Below are 18,989 nucleotides of genomic sequence, written 5' to 3' on the forward strand. Positions count from 1 at the left end.
CATGCCTGTTGATTGCACTGTTAAGAGTTTATTTATTAGCTGTTTAATGGAAATGAGACTATTTTGTGACCTGCAACTCAAGGCACCCTGGCAATTAGTCAATTTTGCATATCACCTTAACCCTAGTCATCTTGTCACCATGGTCTGTTGCAACCATTGGAGTCTGCAACAATTATTAGCACCAAAATATTAGGGACTGTTTATTTGGGCAGGTACCTGATATAGGCCTCTTGTGGCCTAGTGGGAAGCAATGACAGAGCACTTGGGTAGGAAGGCAGGTAGGCTAAGGCATATAATCAGTTCATGACCCATATGATGTTAATAACACAGATGTCCCCTCTTTATTGATGTGACCAAAGGCTATGACAAAAATACATGGTTTTGGGAGAAGTACCGTCCCCCAAAATGAGTTTGCTAGAAAAAAATACAGCCTCCGGGGTTGAAAAGAGGTCTCTCCACTCTCCCCTTCGACAGAAACATGTTGAAAGGGAAAAGAGCAGTAAGTCTCTCCCACTGGCAAGGAGTCTTAAGGGCTTGTGATTAATTACTCTGGAGTGAAAAAGTTGGCAGCTCTTTGTATATGCAATAAATTAGATACTCCTGAGACGTTTACGCACACACTCAGGTGAGCGCTACGTACGTGGACATCCCCACTGCGCACCTTCTTCCACGACCGCGCCTCTTTATAAAGATTATCCGGACTTAGAGTTGCACGACTACTTTTCTCCATCTCGGATTGGAGCAGCAGTGGAGTCTGTGGTACACTATAGATTCTCTTCGCATTGCCTTGATGTCGTTACTCAAGACAAAGCTTTTGGGTAAATTTGAAGGTAAGCTCTCCATACTTTTTCATCGACGTCATGGCTTGGAATAACTTCAAAGTAATATTATTTTGTTTCAGAGGGTGTTTTGATTTCTTGATAACAGCATCATCATCAAGCAAAGTCGGTTATGTAAACATATTAAGTTACGCGGTGAAAGTAGGCCGATAATGGAACATGCACAATAATTGGTAACGATTTACATTAGTCTGCATCACACCAAATAATGATGAAATTGCCACATATACAGTAATAGTGCTATTTATGATATGATTCACATTCTTATGTCAAATTGAACTTGGGAACGCAGCCTTCTTAGGGTAAGCACACGTTGGACTCAATATGATTATTTTCCCGTTTTATTGCAATAGTAAATGCGATGATACAAATTCATCACAATCATTTTGCAATATTGTTATGCCATGTTGATAGTGAAAATATAGCCTAATGAATGCTTTATGTGTGTAATGTAAATTGACCAATAGGCATAATTGGATACATAATTTGTTTCAATACAAACGTTCCATGAATATTTTTCTAAACTCATGAATATTCAATGGAATGTTTAGCCATACACAAGTTCAAAGTGCACACACATTTCAAGGCAAGGATGAAGATTTTGTATGCCTTTATTTATTTTCAGCAACCTACGTGGCCTGTTACAGATCGAATACATTTACGCACACTAATCTACTGGTGAATAGGCCTATATTAACGTGAAAAAAAATGTGTAGGCAAATCTAAGGTTTATTCAAAAAAATGAAATACAGAAAACTTGTTTTCTTTCAATCTTGGTGTTTTCAGTTTGTTTAGGAATTAGACGTCTGGAAATGTACATTCATCAACAAGACATTTGTTACCCGTCAGGTTAATAAGTGCTCTCTATGGTTGGAAGACAGACGATCCGCATGGATAGTGGAAATGGCCCAGTGACAGTTATGGATGAGAGTCCCACATCCAGCCCCAGCTCCAGTCCTGACATGCTGACCACCGACAGTCGGCGTCCGGAGGCCCTGCAGCTCTCCAGGGTGGTCCAGGCCGGTGGGCTCTGTGGCAGAGGACGGCCGGCAGCAACCAACGCAGCGCGGGAGAGGAGTCGAGTGCAGACCCTGAGAAGCGCGTTCCTGGAGCTACAGAGGACTCTGCCGTCGGTGCCACCTGACACCAAACTGTCCAAGCTCGACGTGTTGATTTTGGCCACCACGTACATTGCCCATCTGACTCAGACCTTGCAAGAGGAAGGGATGGATGAGGGAGACAGCACTAGACAAACAGAGGCCTTACGCTCGCTGAAAGGTGATGGTTACCTGCACCCTGTGAAAGTAAGTAGACCCGGCCATTACATTTAGATTTTTAATTGATTTCGAAATGACATTTGAAACTAACTTGACAAAGTGTTTCTGTGTGTAATAATTGTGTTGTGGTGCGAGAATTGTATTTTCAGCTCTATTCGATATACCACATAATGGAATAAAAAATCATGATAATATAAAAATAGTAGGCTAATAATAACAACAACAATAATAGTAATTTACATTAAATTAACATTAAAATCGAGCATATAAGATAACTCTGGTCTAAGGCCTGAGTGATGATACCCTAATCATGAACATGAAATGGTCAATCATGCAGGCATAAAATGCATTTATTAATGCACCACTTTTTATATCACACAGATCTTTAACACGTATGATTAATTATTAATTCAATGATATAGAGCGGAATTGTTATTATTGGTTATTGAAAGCACCAATTTGCACCACAAATGATGTTCAATTAAATGTTTAAAGCAATATCTTACATAATTTATATTTTCTATTTTCAGGTGCATTGAAATGAGTTAACTGCACTCACTAGAGGATGTGTTCTCTTTTTATCTCAACAGAAGTGGCCGATGCGATCCCGGTTATACGTCGGCGCCAGCGGTCAGTTTCTGAACAATTCAAAACAGACAGAAAATCGAGGTGCATCATCTTCAACCTCACAGACATAAATCTATCCACTGCATAAGGAACTTCTCATTCAGACGACCATTAGTTATGAAGATTCTTTCAGCAGAATCCACCTATGAGGACGTTTGAAATTAATAGCAGACCATGGTTCGTCGTCTGACATTATCATTTTTATTTATCAAACAATTGAAGTATCTTCTTTTGACGTTTCATTTCATGTAACGGGGGCAGTCACGAGACAGTCAACTCTTTCAGTTGTAGGAAACACATTGTAAATTAATATATTATGTGATTATGTATATAACATTTGAGAAAGCCTAAATAGTCTTTCTCTGTTGTTATTTTGGCCTTGCCCTGCTCTGTTTTCTGCAGTTATGTACTTGTTGGAGGTATTACCGTGTATACTTTTATATGATTTTAAATTCCATGTGTTGGGTAATGAGCTTTCGGGCTTGACTTGTTTGCTATGCACTTTCAGTCAAAACATTTGCACTAAATGCATGTGTGAATAACTTAACATCTGTCATGTGAAGTGGTCTGTCAGAATCTCAACAATGGTAGGAGCCTCTTCATCTCCCCTTCTTTCTTACGTGAATGGTTGTAAATGTGTTTGTTGATAATGGCTTGAGAAATACAACGAATACATGTCTCCCACTCCGTAGGTTGTAAATACGTTAACTGAGATGTATTAGTTGTAAGTAAATAAACATGTTCTCTCATTGAAGACAAGCTATATCTTTTAACAATCAAGAGGGATTCCATTTTATTATTTGCCTAAAAAGGAATTATGAGTAAACATTCTTTGGAAATATGACTTTTTTTTGCATGCATGTGCTGACTCAGATAAATATATTACACTGAAAAAAATATAAACGCAACATGTAAAGTGTTGGTCCCATGTTTCATGATCTGAATTAAAAAATCTCAGAAATGTTCCATACACACAAAAATCTTATTTCTTACAAGTTTTGTGCACACGTTTGTTTACATCCCTGTTAATTAGCATTTGTCCTTTGTCAATTTAATCCATCCACCTGATATGTGTGGCATATCAAGAAGCTGATTAAACAGCATGATCATTACACAGGTGCACCTTGTGCTGAGGACAATAAAAGGCCACTCTAAAATGTGCAGTTTTGTCACACAACACAATGCCACAGATGTCTCAAGTTTTGAGGGAGGGTGGAATGTCCGCCAGAGTTGTTGCCAAAGAACTGAATGTTAATTTCTCTGCCATAAGCTGCCGCCAACATCGTTTTCGAGAATGTGTCAGTACTTCCAACCGGCCTCACAACAGTAGACCACGTGTAATCACGCCAGCCCGAGACCTCCACATCCGGCTTCTTCACCTGCGGGATCGTCCCAAGTAGGTGGGCCTGGCTGCCAAGTGGGTGGGCCTATGCCCTCCAAGGCCCACCCATGGCTGCTCCCCTGCGTAGTCATGTGAAATCCATAGATTAAAGCCAAATTAACTTATTTCAATTGACTTTGAAACTGTTGCATTTTGCATTTATATTTTTGATCAGTGTAGTTAAATATACTTTACATAATAGTTATGTCTTAAAATGCTTCTTGATAATCATGCTTTGGTGGTTTTTATTAGACCTGTTATGTATTTTACACAAATGCACAATTTTGCAACCAAAACACACTCCTCGTAAAACCTTTTTTTCACGTCATGACCATAGTTATGCAAGGCACATGGAATGTATCTTTATAGGCCCTAAGCCTATTCATAATACAAAAGAGTATTAGTGTGTTTTATAGTGTGACTATAGGCCATTTTTGAGATAATTCAGGCATTATGAAGTTGAAATCGAATTGACCGAGATTAATTTAGAAAGTCCACTTTTATGTCTTCAGACACCGTTACATTGCTGAAATATGCAAATTGGAGACTTAGCCTAATAATTCAAAAGAATAACAAAAAAAACTGTCTCATGATGAAACTGTGTGTAGTCAGAGAGGAAGAGGCTAAGTGATGGGTTTTACTCTATCCAAATCTGTGAGGAATTTCTGTGTGGAGGTCAATGAGCGTCAAAATTAGTCAACAAAACATTTAATTGGTAATTTGCTACGTGATAATTATTTGATCGAATAGAAGTTTGGAAATGGTTAGGTTGTTATGAATGCACTGATCTAAGTGGACGCAGGTATTGGAGTTGTGTCTGTTGTCTTAGAGATAAATTGAGGACTCATCATGGATATAACCAGTTTTAGCATGGACATTGCCATTGAGGGTTTCTGCCATTTTAAAGTAGTCAACTGGATGGGGATTGCTATGAGTTGGGAGTAATCAGCCAATGAAGAAGGAGAAAATGGAGATAGTGTAAATGGCACTGCTCAGGCTGTCACAGACGCTATGATGGCACAGATACAAAGATGAGTCCTATTCTGTTGGTCACACGCGTATCTGCCCTTTCATTGGCTATAATGCTCCCACCTGATCTCGCCGGTCACTTAACTATAACTATGTCACTATAATAGACAATCTTTGGTAGTGTGATTTTGGTAGAGTTACTATCTGGGATCCTTGGGACGCCCATACCGTAACCAGGGGCGGAAATCCCGGGGGGGACGGAGGGGACGCGACCCCCCCATCCTGGGAAAAATATGATTTGTCCCCCCCAATATATCACTGAAACATAACTATGTAATTTAAATAATATTAATAATACGCAATGAAAGCAATTGTGCTGATTATAGACACTTAATAGCGCGTTTTTAAGTTTCAAAAGATTGCGACCCCCCCGCCCTTTGCCTCACAATGGTTTGATCCACTGCCAGTTCCTTAGTTTGCAAGTAACTGCCGTGAGGTTCATCCAGTCAATCGCGCACACACACACTAGCTGAATATGCAGAGCTAGCGCGCAAATATTAACTATTAAGCTAGCTAGTACCTATTCCATTTATGTGGCGTCGTCAAAGATGGAATCAGCATGCAGATGATGTAAGTTAGTGCTTCAAAGTCCCTGTGATAAGGTTAGCGATAAACTGAAGTCCAAACTGAACAGAACTACACTCTCATCTACCATTGTCTTAAATATATTTAATGGTCTCCTTGCAAAAGCTAAATTGTCGCAAGGGAACTTTTATTTATTTAATTTCACCTTTATTTAACCCGGGTAGCAAAGATTATAGCAAACACCACTGAAACTGAATTGGTGCTCGCTAGCTTTGCAAATTCAGCTATTGTTGGAAGCCAGCCAATATGAAACAAACTATTAAAATTACAAAAGGTTGCAGCATATGTTGTGTAAATGGTGAACTCATACAGCTGTCAACTCTTGTCATTTTAATCCGTTTCACATTTGCTAGCTACCTTTTAGATCGAAGGCCATATAGAATGATTGAAGATGATAGAAGCCCATCTCCTACTGTAAATAACCTACACACTGTGTGTGTAGCCAGCCAGGTAGAAAAATGGCAGAAAAATAAAAGACGGACATCAGAGTATTTTTCAATACACCAAAACGCATAGTAAGAACCCTAGTAGCCTAATATCTCAAAGACTAGTTGATAAAATGTTCATAAGAAAGAAATGAAGTTCTAATGGAAATGTTTCACAATGATGTCATTAGGCAGAGCAGGCAACAGATGGCACACAGACAGCAGAGTTGGGGACAGATATGCAGGGACAGACTGGCAGAGACAGGGAGTCTCAGGTAAGTTTGTTGAGTCTTTGTTTGGCAACATTATGAAAGGTTCTCCATTTTTTTGACTTGTAAAATAGGAACATAATTGGAAAATGTCATGGATACCCCCACTCTCAACTTAAACTGGTGACTGAACTAAGATTTGTTAAAGGCAATGGTATTGCTGTTGTGATTAGTTGTGTAGTTTTGGGTACCGGTAGTTAGGAGTACGGCAAACACCTTATTTCTTTGGTTCCTCAATATACATTTACCATATTACAATGTAGGCTATGTTTTACAGCACTACTTTTGGTGTCCCCCTCAGGAATTGCTCTTGAGAAAATTTAATGTAATTGTCCCCTCCAAAGTGGATATCAGATTTTCGCCCCTGATCGTAACCCTAAACGTACTTTCTACCTTCACCTAAATCTAAACACGTTCAACTTCGATGGGGAAACGTCAGACATGGGAAGTCCCAAGGATTAGTTCCTGTGTGACGTGAGCTCAGACTGCGCATGTCAATAAAGGCAAACTGGAAGTCCTTTCTCTCTTTCTGGAAGAAGAACGGAGGAGGACGCATGGAGCCTACGTGCGCTCTCACCAATATTACTTTTATGACAATTACTTGTTGAATTCCCCGTTTATTCAACAGGTAGGTGGCTAATAACATTAGCTAGTCGACTTTATTTAATAATAATGCAAATCGGTGTTTTAGCTAGTGCGATATTTTTTTTTAACTCTGGCTTAGGTTGAGCCCTGTTAGCTAGCTTGAACTTCAGTGTAATGTTACCGGCGTAGAAATTCAGATTTTTCCAAACCTTAATGGTTTCAAAATAATTTATGTTAAATACAATTGTATGGTTATCATGGTTAGTAGCTGTTAGAAGCATGCAAGCGGTTCGCTTAACTATCTGGCTCACGGTGCTCGAGGGCCACATATCCAATGCATGCCACTGACCACGTGTTCATTGACCGCAATAGTTTCTAGGCCCCTCAATGTAGCTAGGCCAGGCAAAACAGGCTGATTTATGAATACTGGCTGTCGAAGGGTGTATCTCATTATTGTATTTTTATTATCATTAGCTAGTACTCATAGCTAGGTATTTAACCACTGATTTCCCCACGTTTATGGTCAAAATCGGTGCAGACGGCTAACGTTAATGTAGCAATGTGTCGGTGCATGTGGGCTTGATGGTACTCAAGCAATTATTTATTGGGAACTTACCCAAGTTGCCGTTTTGGAGCCTACTACCAACATGTCTGGTCGTGTGAGTAGAATGGATCCATAACATCACATGATCAAAGAAAGTCATGACTCGACAAACGGTGTTAAGGCTATTTGGGCATGAACGTCCCCACAGTATTGTAATAAATCATACTGGCAGCTGCTTGTCCCAGATCCGATGATAAATGGTCCCTTTGGCAGTTTGGCCCCTATTGTTAGTAACGTTACTGTCCACCGACTCTAACCAGGGTTAACGGGTCATAGGCCTTGGTGGTCTGGGAATTGTCTTCCCAATGACTTCCTTGGGATTCGCGACTTTGGCCCTCTAAAGGAGTAAAGGTCTCGGTAAAAGTGACCAGCTGTTGAACCTTCATAGCGGAGGCTGTAGTGTGTGTGCGCTGGGCTCCCGAGCTGTCATGTGCCCCATGACCCAAAGTTCATCACTCATTGGCGGTCTTATTTAAGTCTGAGTGCATTGGCTATTCCTTCAGTACAGCTTATCCATGCAATATGAAAATCAATAGCTCCACAGTCCTAAAGGGCAATTACTTGGCAGTACTATTTTTGGGATGAATTTTCGATAGAGCAGAAGGTCTCAAACACTTTTCGATCACCTACATTGCACTTAAAGATCCAATGTGGTCATTTTTTGTTCATCTGACCAGATTGGGGTATTGCTGAGACCATGGCTATATGAATCTCAGAACTAACTTAACCTTGGATTTGGCTGTGTAAGCTGATTTATGATGTATTCTGCATAAATGTGTTTGTTTCTTGTAGTTGGATGGGGATTAATGGTTCCAGACATGCATACAGGCTTATTTGTTGCCCTCAAGGTGAGTTGTCCAATCTTGGGCCAAGATTTTTTTTAAAGGCCAAGAATGTGCAATGCTTCTCTGGTCTGACAGTACTGGAGTTATGAGTTATCATGCTTTCTGTTTACCCATCAGACTAAATTAGGGTGCTGAGATTGTGACTAACTGAACGCCCAGTATTATCACTGACCATACCACTACTGTCATAGATCTGATTGACTATTCTTGATGCAGAGTTAATTGTGTCCCCCCCTCACAGGTTCTGTGTCTTTCAGGGATAGATGGTGCTGGGTGCATTGCTGTGGTACCGAGGTGAGTCCATTCCTAACTATAAGCTGTGCTCTGCTAGTCGGTTGTTTTGCTGGTACTGTGATGACTTCACACCTTTGCCGTTTACCCATCTGACTAAATTGGGGTGTTGAGACTGTGACTAACTGAACAATCAGCATTATTCTAAGGAGATGATACAATTTGCAAACCACCATCTCTCAATTGGAGAGCAATGATCATCAGGATAAGTCCGTTTTTCTTCTCCCACAGACTTGATGGGCTGGCAGGGTGCTGAAGATGCTGTAGGGGATCATCTAGTCTTTTGGTGAGTTAGCCCTAACCCAGGGGTAGGCCGGCAACTATACTCTGCCGCGGGCCTATTTATTGTGTGTGGGGGGGGGGCAGGAACATAATTATAATTGTGTGCACTGCAAATTGATAATTAAGCACATTGTATTTCATACATTGAGACATCACATATGTGTTTTTATTTGTGGGGCTACTTGGATAGATTTCTTAAATTGAATGCATTTTTAGCTGAATTCCTGGTTATTTTTGTATTGTACACTTTGGGGTGCTGCCTGTTGCTGACCCTTGGCCTATACCTTTTCTCCACTGCCATTAACCTGCCAGTATACAACTAGCCCAATTGAGTTGGCTGTTTGACATCTGTAATCTGTTTTCCCTTTGGATAATGATACTGGAGTTGTGATGAGTTCTACATTTTGCCGTTTACCCATCAGACTATTATTGGGGTGCTGAGAATGTGACGAACTGAACTACCAGTGTATTCTGACATATTTTACATTACATCTATCAAATGATATTAATTTGAAAGTGTTCTTTCCTAGATTTGATTGGCTAGCATGTATGTGGACTGAAGAAGTAAATCTTGCCCTGTGGTGAGTTTTTCCTCCTGAGGGCCAAACCTGTTGTGTAGGTCTTTTGACGAGAGTGCATGATACTGGAGTTGTGATGAGTTCTACATTTTGCCGTTTACCCATCAGACTAAATTGGGGTGCTGAGAATGTGTCGAACTGAACTACCAGTATAATTAATCTCTTGCATATTTTGCCTAACTACAATCAAATGATATGCTAATAGACTGTTCTTCGATCCTAGATTGCTGGTCCAGTATGAAGATCTAAATCTCAACCCCATGGTGAGTTTGTCTGAGGGCTAAAAGTAGCCAGGGAACTGTTTTCCTTGGGTCTGTTCTGCTGCTGGAGTTGTGATGACTTCACACTTTTGCCGTTTACCCATCTGACTAAATTGGGTTGTTGAGACTGTGACTAACTGAACCACCAGCATTATCATTGATCATTTAATAGCTAAACCTGCAATCCCTGACTGGAAAGGTTCACCGAGACTTTGTTTTTTCTTTTATCGTGTAGGTTTGTTGGACCTGCAGTAGATGAGTGTCTTATGGTGAGTTCCTTCCTGGTTTGTGAGGTGTCAACTTAGAACTGTTCAGTCATTTTACTGGAATTGTGATGCCTTCTCTGACACACTTCTGCTGATTTACCCTCCTGAAAAGCCGTTAATCTGAATTACCAGCACTATAAATAAACAATTGTAGAACGTTAAAGTAGTTTTGTTGCCAGCAAATCTATTTAATTTAACATTTTATTTATCTAGGTATTAGTCTTAATGATTACAGTTGATTATCAATTAAGAAACTGGTAATTTACTTTAGGTGTTTGACTATCTATTGGCACGATCCTCAAGGTTTGGAAGGTGGCTCATGTACTCAAAAGTTGACCCTTGAGAAATAACCTTTGCCCTTTTTCAAAACTTTCTTGCATGGCAAAAAAAAAACCTTTGCAATGTGAACAATGTCTAAATAAATTCAAATTATGAATCTTTTTTTTCTGCCCTGTTCATTATGATACATGTTATTAAACTTTTATACTACATTGTGTTCTCTTCTGGCTTCATTTAAATATTTATCAAATTAAAACCTTACATAATCAACTACCGTAATTTCCGGACTATAAGCCGCAACTTTTTTTCCCACACTTTGAACCTTGCGGCTTAAAAAATGACGCGGCTAATATATGGATTTTTCCCGCTTTCGCATTTTGTTTCTCCAAAAAACACATTCTGTGACGTGTTCAGTTTTTTGGCGGCATGAAGCTTTCATTAGATCAATGAAATTGCCGAACGGGTTAAGGTCAAACAACTTGTTTACTGTTTAGATTAAATCGAGCGCTCTCAAACCTCCCATCATTCTGATTACGGTAGTCATTTTGTCACCCTCATCATGGCAAAGACACGGAGAAATGCATATGATGCAGCTTTCAAGTTGAAAGCGATTGATCTGGCTGTTGGAAAAGTAAATAGAGCTTCTGCACGGGAGCTTGGTCTTAATGAGTCGATAAGACGTTGGAAACAGCAGCGTGAGGAATTGACTCGGTGCAAAAAGACAAAGTTTACTGCAAATTTTGTTACAAGCCGTGTTTCGTTAAAGCCTGTGTAAAGTTCATTTGTTTTAATGTACCGGTAGGCACCTGCGGCTTATAGACAGGTGCGGCTTATTTATGTTCAAAATAATATATATTTTTTAAATTCAGTGGGTGCGGCTTATATTCAGGTGCGCTTAATAGTCTGGAAATTACGGTATTTGAATTAAGGACTAACTCCAATCTACTGTGGAATTCTATTGTAAGCTACTTGTTACCCAGAATAAACCCTAATCTTAGCACTGAACCATACATAATGGAAGTTTACCTAGCTGTGGTCCTGGTCCTACTCAGTGATGTAGCTGGCTGCGTTGGTGTCGACTAAAGTGTAGGATGCTCTGATAGTTGCTCCTGGGCCAGTTCTCTCCTGTGGAGCACTTCCAGGTCACAGGGAAACACAGATAATGAGCGCTGAGGCCTGTGGGTAGAGGGAGCAGTCCCCAGACCAACTAACAGGATCTCTTCACTACACAGACTATAACTAGAGCAAATACTTTGATGGCCAGGATACTCTTGGCTGTAGCCATTACTAGAGGGCCCCTGTAGAAATGATCCTCAGAATCACCCTCGGGATCGATTGGACAGCTATAACTACCAATTGTATAGTCCTGGAGGGGTTTGTTCTTGTACTGTCAGTTATCTGGGCTGTGTGGTGATTTCAACAAATGGGATCTGAGTTTGGCTGCTGATGTGGCTCAAACACTAAAGTAATAAATTTTATCTTTAACTAGGCAAGTCCGTTAACAAATTCTTATTTACAATGACGGCTAAACCCAGACGACTCTGGGCCAATTGTGTGCCGCCACATGGGACTCCTAATCGCAGCCGGATGTGATGCAGCCTGGATTCGAACCAGGGACTGCAGTGACGCCTCTTGTGGACAAATATGGCATTAGAACACTACTAAAGCGCAGGTTCTCTAGCCAGCAGATCCAACCGGCTTGCTTACAGCTGCACTAGGGTCAGATAATCTACACATGGGAAGCCTAAGACACTGCGGAGCTGGTGCGACATAAGGCTCGGAAAACCTACGTCAATACAGGGATGAAACGCATTGTACTCTGAATTGTCTCATTATCCCAACTGTTACACGAGAAGATTGACTCACTGCTACCACATTGGTATACTTTGATCTTCTCTGCTACAGGGCTCAGATCTGTCTCGATCACCTTTGTGGGACAAGACCACCATGCCCCCCCCCCCCCCCCCAGTTTAAACAACTGAGCACTACCAGAGAGAAGTCCAAGTTTGGTCCGTCACAGAGCATTTTGGGGGCATCTAATAGTGTGCATATGTATTTTCCTGACACTGGATCACCTGGCCTCAGCCAGCTGGACAGGGACTGGGTGCATGTCCTACACAATGGTCAACATGGCTGGTAGCTAATACAAAGGGAGCTTTAGAGGAGAATAGTAGCCTTCCTGGAGCAGAACTGGGCAGCCCCCCCCTGAGTAAAAATACTTTGACCTACTACCTTAACATTGAAGTACTGTATTCACCAGTACTATATTTACCACTACCGTTTCTTGTCCATCCTGAATTGGCGCTGAAGCCAAAGTAGAGGGGACCTGAAGGCATCGTCTATTCTCGGCCTGGATTGGTTTGGGCGGCAGCCTGTGGGAGCAATTAACTGCTTCCTCTGGAAAGAGTAAATAGTCTTCCCTTCCTGTTTTGCCTACATGAAGCACACGCCTAAATACATAGTTGGCTCTGAGAGATTTGATATTTCTGCAGTCCGGAATACATTGTCTTTGCCAGTGCTGAGTTCTACTGGCATTGTGTGATATAAAAGGCTTCAAATTGCTCACATGGAATCGCATTGTTGCAGAATCACATCAGACAACACTATAGGGACACTCATCGGGGGCACATTTATCAAGTGCTGTAGTCCAATACATTTGAAATCATAATATTAATGAACACCACAGTGAAAGCCAACAATGACCAAGCGCTGTTCCCAGCACTACACTGTCAGTCCTGGGAGTGTTGTTTGAGGGGGCTGTGGACTGCCAGCGCGCTGAAACTAGATGGGAAAGGACATCTGTTTGTCAGCATCCACTCTACACGTTGTGTATCACAGGAGGTGCCATAATGTTTCTTCAGTGCTTTGACAACACATTAGCTAGAGCTGAACAAGACTGGCTCCCAGGCTACAAAGTAAGCAGGGCTCAGCACCTGACATCTTGTCCTTACAGCATGGATGTTGGCTGTGCCTGCTCCATGCTCATCTCGAGACAGCGAGGCATACATCTCCCCTGTTTCAGGGTGTCTCACCCATGGCCAGCCAGGCCCAGGCTGTACGTCATCAACCTAAAGGCCAAATCAAACAAAATGCGAACAAGCATTGCTATGTGTAGATGCAAGAAAAAGACTTGCTTTCTAATTTGAAGCGCATGCTGCTTTTGACGATGGTGATGCTCTGTGCCCTTCTGTTTTCTATCATTCACTACCGTGCATTCTAATTCCAGTGTGTACACTTGTGTTCCGTTTGATTTGGCCTTAACACAGGGTAATGGAGGCTGTTGACTTCAATATAAGCATAGTACATTTTTACTGTATTTCGGGGAATTTGGTCAATGAGTGATGATACTGCGTTTCCTAAGAACTTAGTTGATTGATTGATTAATTGACTGACTGAATGAATGATGAGCTGTAGTACTTGTCCAGTTTGAATGTGTCAGACGTCAGGGCTCTGCTGTGGGACCTGGGGGTCCCACAGCAGAGCCAAACGAGTTAGCCACGATGGCAGAGAACCTCCTCGGAGAACAGGCTGTGGCCGTCAACGGGGCCTGGAAGTTACAGCTGATGGTCCCAGGGTCTAACGGTGTGGGTGGAGGGAGAATGGTGGAGTGTATCTTACTACTGAGGTGTGACATGTTGTCAATGCAAATATTGTATAGTACAGCAGAGGCTGGTGGGAGGAGCTATAGGAGGACTGGCTCATTGTAATGGCTGGAATGGAATAAATGGAACAGCATCAAAGACATAAAACATGGAAACTGCGTTCAACTCTGTTCCATTAATTCCATTCCAGCCATTACAAGGAGCCCGTCCTCCTATAGCTCCTCCCACTAGCCGCCACTGGTATAGTATAGGCATGTGACAGAGGTAACACACAGACAAGCACATGAATGTTCCCTATGAATAGCTTTCTCAGAGAAGCTGAAAACAAGGCCTATAGATTAGGAATAGGATTGAATGTAAACTGATGTTCCACTGTAAGCTTGCATATAGGTCCTTACACTCAGGCTCCCACTGTGGAACACTATTGGCCTCCCTCGCTCCAGGTGACCTTCAGACACTGGTTGACATGGGCCGGTATGCCCAGCACCCTGTACAGGCGTCCAATCCTCATGGAGTTACACAGTTCATCTACATACAACATTACAAGGGAAACAAAACAATAACACTCAGGGGGGTTGTCTTGCTGTCTCCTGATTATTTGAGGAACATGCAAGGTACCTACACATCTCTGCTAAGAACAACACAGGATGAGGCCCTCAGAACAAAGATCTCACTGTGCATCGTGCGACTCAACTAATGACTGTTTCTTACACTTATTAACATATATGTTTAGTAAGGTGAGCTCGTTGTGCTGAATTCCTCCAGAAGACTAGGTCAACAGAATATGCAAATACTGGCACTGAGAATCACTGCTCTCTCAGGGGGTAATGGCTGGACAATGTTATTGGAGGGGACAGGAACACCTAATATCTCACCCAGGGGTACTACTGCATGGCTGGCTACTCAAACATCTGTTTATTTTCACTCTTCCCCCACTGGGATTGTTTGTTTTCAAAAAGGAAGAGGAAATTCATAAATGTCTAAGTAACCTTTTCTAAGGAGATAATCGAAGTCACATCTATTGAAAACAAAGTCATGACTTGCAATACAAATCAAATGTTATTTGTCACATGCGCCGAATACAAAAGGTGTAGACCTTACAGTGAAATGCTTACTTACAAGACCTTAACCAATAATACAGTTAAGAAAATATTTACTAAATAAACGAAAGTGTCAACAACAAAAAAGTCTAACAATAAAACAACAATAACGATGCTATATACAGGGGGTACCGGTACCATGTCAATGTGCAGAGGTACATGTAGGTAGAGGTAAAGTGACTATGCATAGATAAACAGCGAGTAGCAGCAGTGTAAAAACAAAGGGGGGGGGGTCAATGTCAACTTTGGGGCTTTCCTTTGACACGGCCTGGTATATAGGTCCTGAATGGCAGGAAGCTTGGCCCCAGTGATGTACTGGGCTGTACGTGCACATTACAAAATGTTTGGGCAAAATTACCATTATGATAAATTTACCAGAATGTGAGCCTACCTCTGAGAAACAGGGTGACAGACTGGTACCTGAGGGCCTGGGAGGATGGACTTTCAGGATATCCAGTGCTTTGACATGGATAAGCTCTACCAGATACTTGTCTGTTTCAAAACCGTATTGTATTAAACAACAGCTACATGTAAGCATGGCATGTGAGGCTACTTCATCAGATATCATTCAGGGACAGAGCCAATTAGTGGTGTCGTTCTCACCTCCCAGCACATGGAACCACGAGGAAACTCAGAGATCCAGGGTGTACTCAGGGAACGGAGCGAGGAGTGGAAACTTCAGGATCACATTCGCCTGACTGTGTGTATTTTCTATACGAGGGAGAGTGTCTTTATTGGCAACAAATCTGATGGGGAGTGACACAAAACGTCAATTCGGGTATGTTCCAAATTCAAGATTTGAATAGGGTAATGGGAGATGTTTTGGACTTACTGACTGAAATAGTGCCGTAGCTTTGAGGGGGTCACAGAGCACAGCCACCCAATCTAGGATCCAGTTCCATTAGGTCAGAAGGGTTCACACTGATACAGAACAGATATACAGCCTCACTCTGCTAGGGATCTGAAGGGAATATGGATTTGGGTGATATTAGTTGACTTTATAATATATAGCTAAATCAAATTGGACAGATCATCAGTTATTTATCATAAGAGCTTCCTGTTATCTATGAAGGTCTGCTTCTCACGTCACCACATTCCTGTGGATACAGGGTTGCCTAGGTTACCCCCTCTGGACCACGACTCAATCCCAGTAGCTACACTGACAGCTCATCGAAAGCTCTCGATGGCTAGCCTACCACTACCCCTAAACTTACGTTGAATGGTTTGCAGTCTTCAGCAAGTTGAAGAGCTCCACTAATGTCTAAAGACAAAACTGACTAAATAAGAAAACATTTTCAATTTTCTGTTACTGACAAACTAGCTAAGCTAGTTAGCTCCAGCTTTCAGCCACAGAGACCTCAGTAGCTAGCACGGGACCTGCGCCTGACAGTCGCAGCCACCGGCCACCTGAACATAAGAACTGCGCACTTCTGTAGAGTACAGACAAGACAACCAGCCAAGTCACCCATCTCCATATACAGTGCATTCAGAAAGTATTCAGACCCATTGACTTTTTCCACATTCTGTTACATTATAGCCTTATTCTAAAATTGATTAAAATTGCCCCCCCCCCCCAATCTACACACAATTCCCCATAAGGACAAAACAAAAACAGTTTTTTAGACATTTTAGCACATTTATAAAAACTCATATCACATTTACATAAGTATTCAGACCCTTAACTCAGTAATTTGTTGAAGCACCTTAGGCAGAGATTACAGCCTCAAGTATTTTTGGGTATGAAGGTACAAGCTTGGCACATCTGTATTTGGGGAGTTTCTCCCATTCTTCTCTGCAGATCCTCTCAAGCTCTGTCAGGTTGGATGGGGAGCGTTTTTTCAGGTCTCTCTAAAAATGTTCGATTGCGTTCAAGTCCGGGTTCTGGCTGGGCCACTCATGGACATTCAGAGACTTGTCCCGAAGCCACTCCTGTGTTGTCTTGGATGTGTGCCTAGGGTCGTTGTCCTGTTGGAAGGTGAATCTTTGCCCCAGTCTGAGGTCCTGAGCGCTCTGGAGCAGGTTTTCATCAAAGGCCTCTGTACTTTGCTCCGTTTATCTTTCCCTCAATCGTGACTAGTTTCCCAGTAACAGCATGTTGTTGCCACCATGCTTCACCGTAGGGATGGTGCCAGGTTTCCTCCAGACGTGACGCTTGGTATTCAGGCCAAAGAGTTCAATCTTGGTTTCATCAGACCAGAGAATCTTGTTTCTCATTGTCTGAGAGTCTTTAGGTGCCTTTTGGCAAACTCCAAGCGGGCTGTCATGTGCCTTTTACTGAGGAGTGGCTTCCGTCTGGCCACACTACCATAAAGGCCTGATTGGGGGAGTGCTGCAGAGATGTTTGTCCTTCTGGAAGGTTCTCCCATCTCCACAGGAACTCTGGACCTCTTTCAGAGTGAACATTGGGTTCTTGGTCACCTCCCTGACCAAGGCCCTTCTCCCCTGATTGCTGAGTTTGGCTGGGCAGCCAGTTCTTGGAAGAGTCTTGGTGGTTCCAAACTTCTTCCATTTAAGAATGATGGAGGCCACTGTGTTCTTGGGGACCTTCAATGCTGCAGACATTTTTTGGTACCCTTCCCCAGATCTGTGCCTCGATACAACCCTGTCTCAGAGCTCTATGGACAATTCCTTTAACCTCACAGATTGGTTTTTACTCTGACATACACTGTCAACTGTAGGACCTTATATAGACAGGTGTGTGTCTTTCCAAATCATGTCCAAACAATTGAATTTACCTCAGGTGGACTCCAATGTAGAAACAGCTCAAGGATGATCAATGGAAACAGGATGCACCTGAGCTCAATTTCAAATCTCATAGCAAAGGGTCTCAATACTTCTGTTTTTTTTCTTTTTAAAACATTTGCAAAAATGTTAAAAAAAACGGTTTTTGCTTTGCTATTATGGGGTATTGTGAGGAGATTGACGAGGAACATTTTGTATTTAATCAATTTTAGAATAAGGCTGTAACGTAACAAAATGTGGAAAAAGTCAAGGCGTCTGAATACTTTCCGAATGCACTGTACATCCTAAAACACACAACATAGTTTCATTCTTATTTTATTGTGTACAGTACTTCTCAACTAAAACATTGTATTGAACAATGAGGACTGTTGACCACACTCACTACTTAGAAATTGTGTGAAAATCCAAAATGATGGTGGTTGAGGATTTCTGAGTAATATCTGAGTGTCAATTAAAGCAAGATTAAGAGATGTAAGCTATAATACAGACAGGCAAGCAACCAACATAGCTAGAAAGCAATCAGATGGCTCAGCATCTGTTTGCAAGGTAAAGTCATGGATGGAGCCATCACAGAAAAGGTCTATGAACTTCATCAAAATATGAACTTAAATTACCTCTGTCAACACAAGGCTCTATTCAGTGACCTCTCAAGTATTCCCCATTGAGAAAAAAAATGAACTAAGATAAGCCATCTTTTAAAGAGGGAAGAGACAAAACACAATTCCTTTCAGCTGTTCTTCTGAGAATATAATGACATGTTCACTGTCATTTCATTAAGGCCACAGTCTGTTTTTAAAGTGGAACAGAAATGATTGAGGAAGTTGTTTCATTCCCCACTTAGAATCCTTAATTGCTACGTACTTATAAATGAATGATATACACTTAGTGTACAAAACATTAAGGACACCTTCCTAATACTGATTCGCACCACCTTTTCCCCTCAGAACAGCCTCAATTCGTCAAGGCATGGACACTACAAGGTGTCAAAAGGGTTTCACAGGGATGTTGGCCCACGTTGACTCCAACACTTCCCACAGTTGTGTAAAGTTGTCTGAATGTCCTTTGGGTGGTGGACCATTCTTGATACACATGGAAAACAGTTGAGCGCGAAAAACCCAGTAGC

General features: G+C 41.7%; 1 protein-coding gene and 1 long non-coding RNA gene across 3 annotated transcripts; both read left to right on the forward strand.

Annotated features, from left to right (window-relative positions):
* Positions 1 to 741: 741 nt before the first annotated feature.
* On the forward strand, positions 742 to 3,627 carry LOC115150860 (transcription factor 24-like). Of its 2 annotated transcripts, XM_029694625.1 has the most exons (3): positions 742 to 830; positions 1,689 to 2,143; positions 2,707 to 3,627. In XM_029694625.1, the coding sequence occupies exons 2-3, from the start codon at positions 1,706 to 1,708 to the stop codon at positions 2,812 to 2,814; spliced, it is 546 nt and encodes a 181-aa protein (XP_029550485.1). In that variant the 5' UTR covers positions 742 to 830; positions 1,689 to 1,705; the 3' UTR covers positions 2,815 to 3,627. The 2 variants fall into 2 exon arrangements, with proteins under 2 accessions (XP_029550485.1, XP_029550478.1); XM_029694618.1 differs by lacking the exon at positions 742 to 830 and having other exon boundaries at positions 1,613 to 2,143.
* A 3,325-nt stretch (positions 3,628 to 6,952) lies between these two features.
* Positions 6,953 to 10,634, forward strand: LOC115150871 (uncharacterized). The gene is made up of 7 exons (XR_003867167.1): positions 6,953 to 7,060; positions 8,414 to 8,469; positions 8,708 to 8,760; positions 8,989 to 9,043; positions 9,570 to 9,620; positions 9,841 to 9,880; positions 10,113 to 10,634. It is a non-coding gene; the product is annotated as an uncharacterized LOC115150871 (long non-coding RNA).
* Positions 10,635 to 18,989: the final 8,355 nt, after the last annotated feature.

This window comes from Salmo trutta, chromosome 2 (genome assembly GCF_901001165.1).
Source record: "Salmo trutta chromosome 2, fSalTru1.1, whole genome shotgun sequence".
Classification (NCBI taxonomy): domain Eukaryota; kingdom Metazoa; phylum Chordata; class Actinopteri; order Salmoniformes; family Salmonidae; genus Salmo; species Salmo trutta.

Coding starts and splice junctions, on each gene's coding strand:
- LOC115150860 (XM_029694625.1), top strand. CDS start 1,706: ATGGTTGGAAGACAGACGATCCGCATGGATAGTGGAAATGGCCCAGTG. Junction 2,144..2,706: donor GTTACCTGCACCCTGTGAAA/GTAAGTAGACCC, acceptor TTATCTCAACAG/AAGTGGCCGATGCGATCCCG.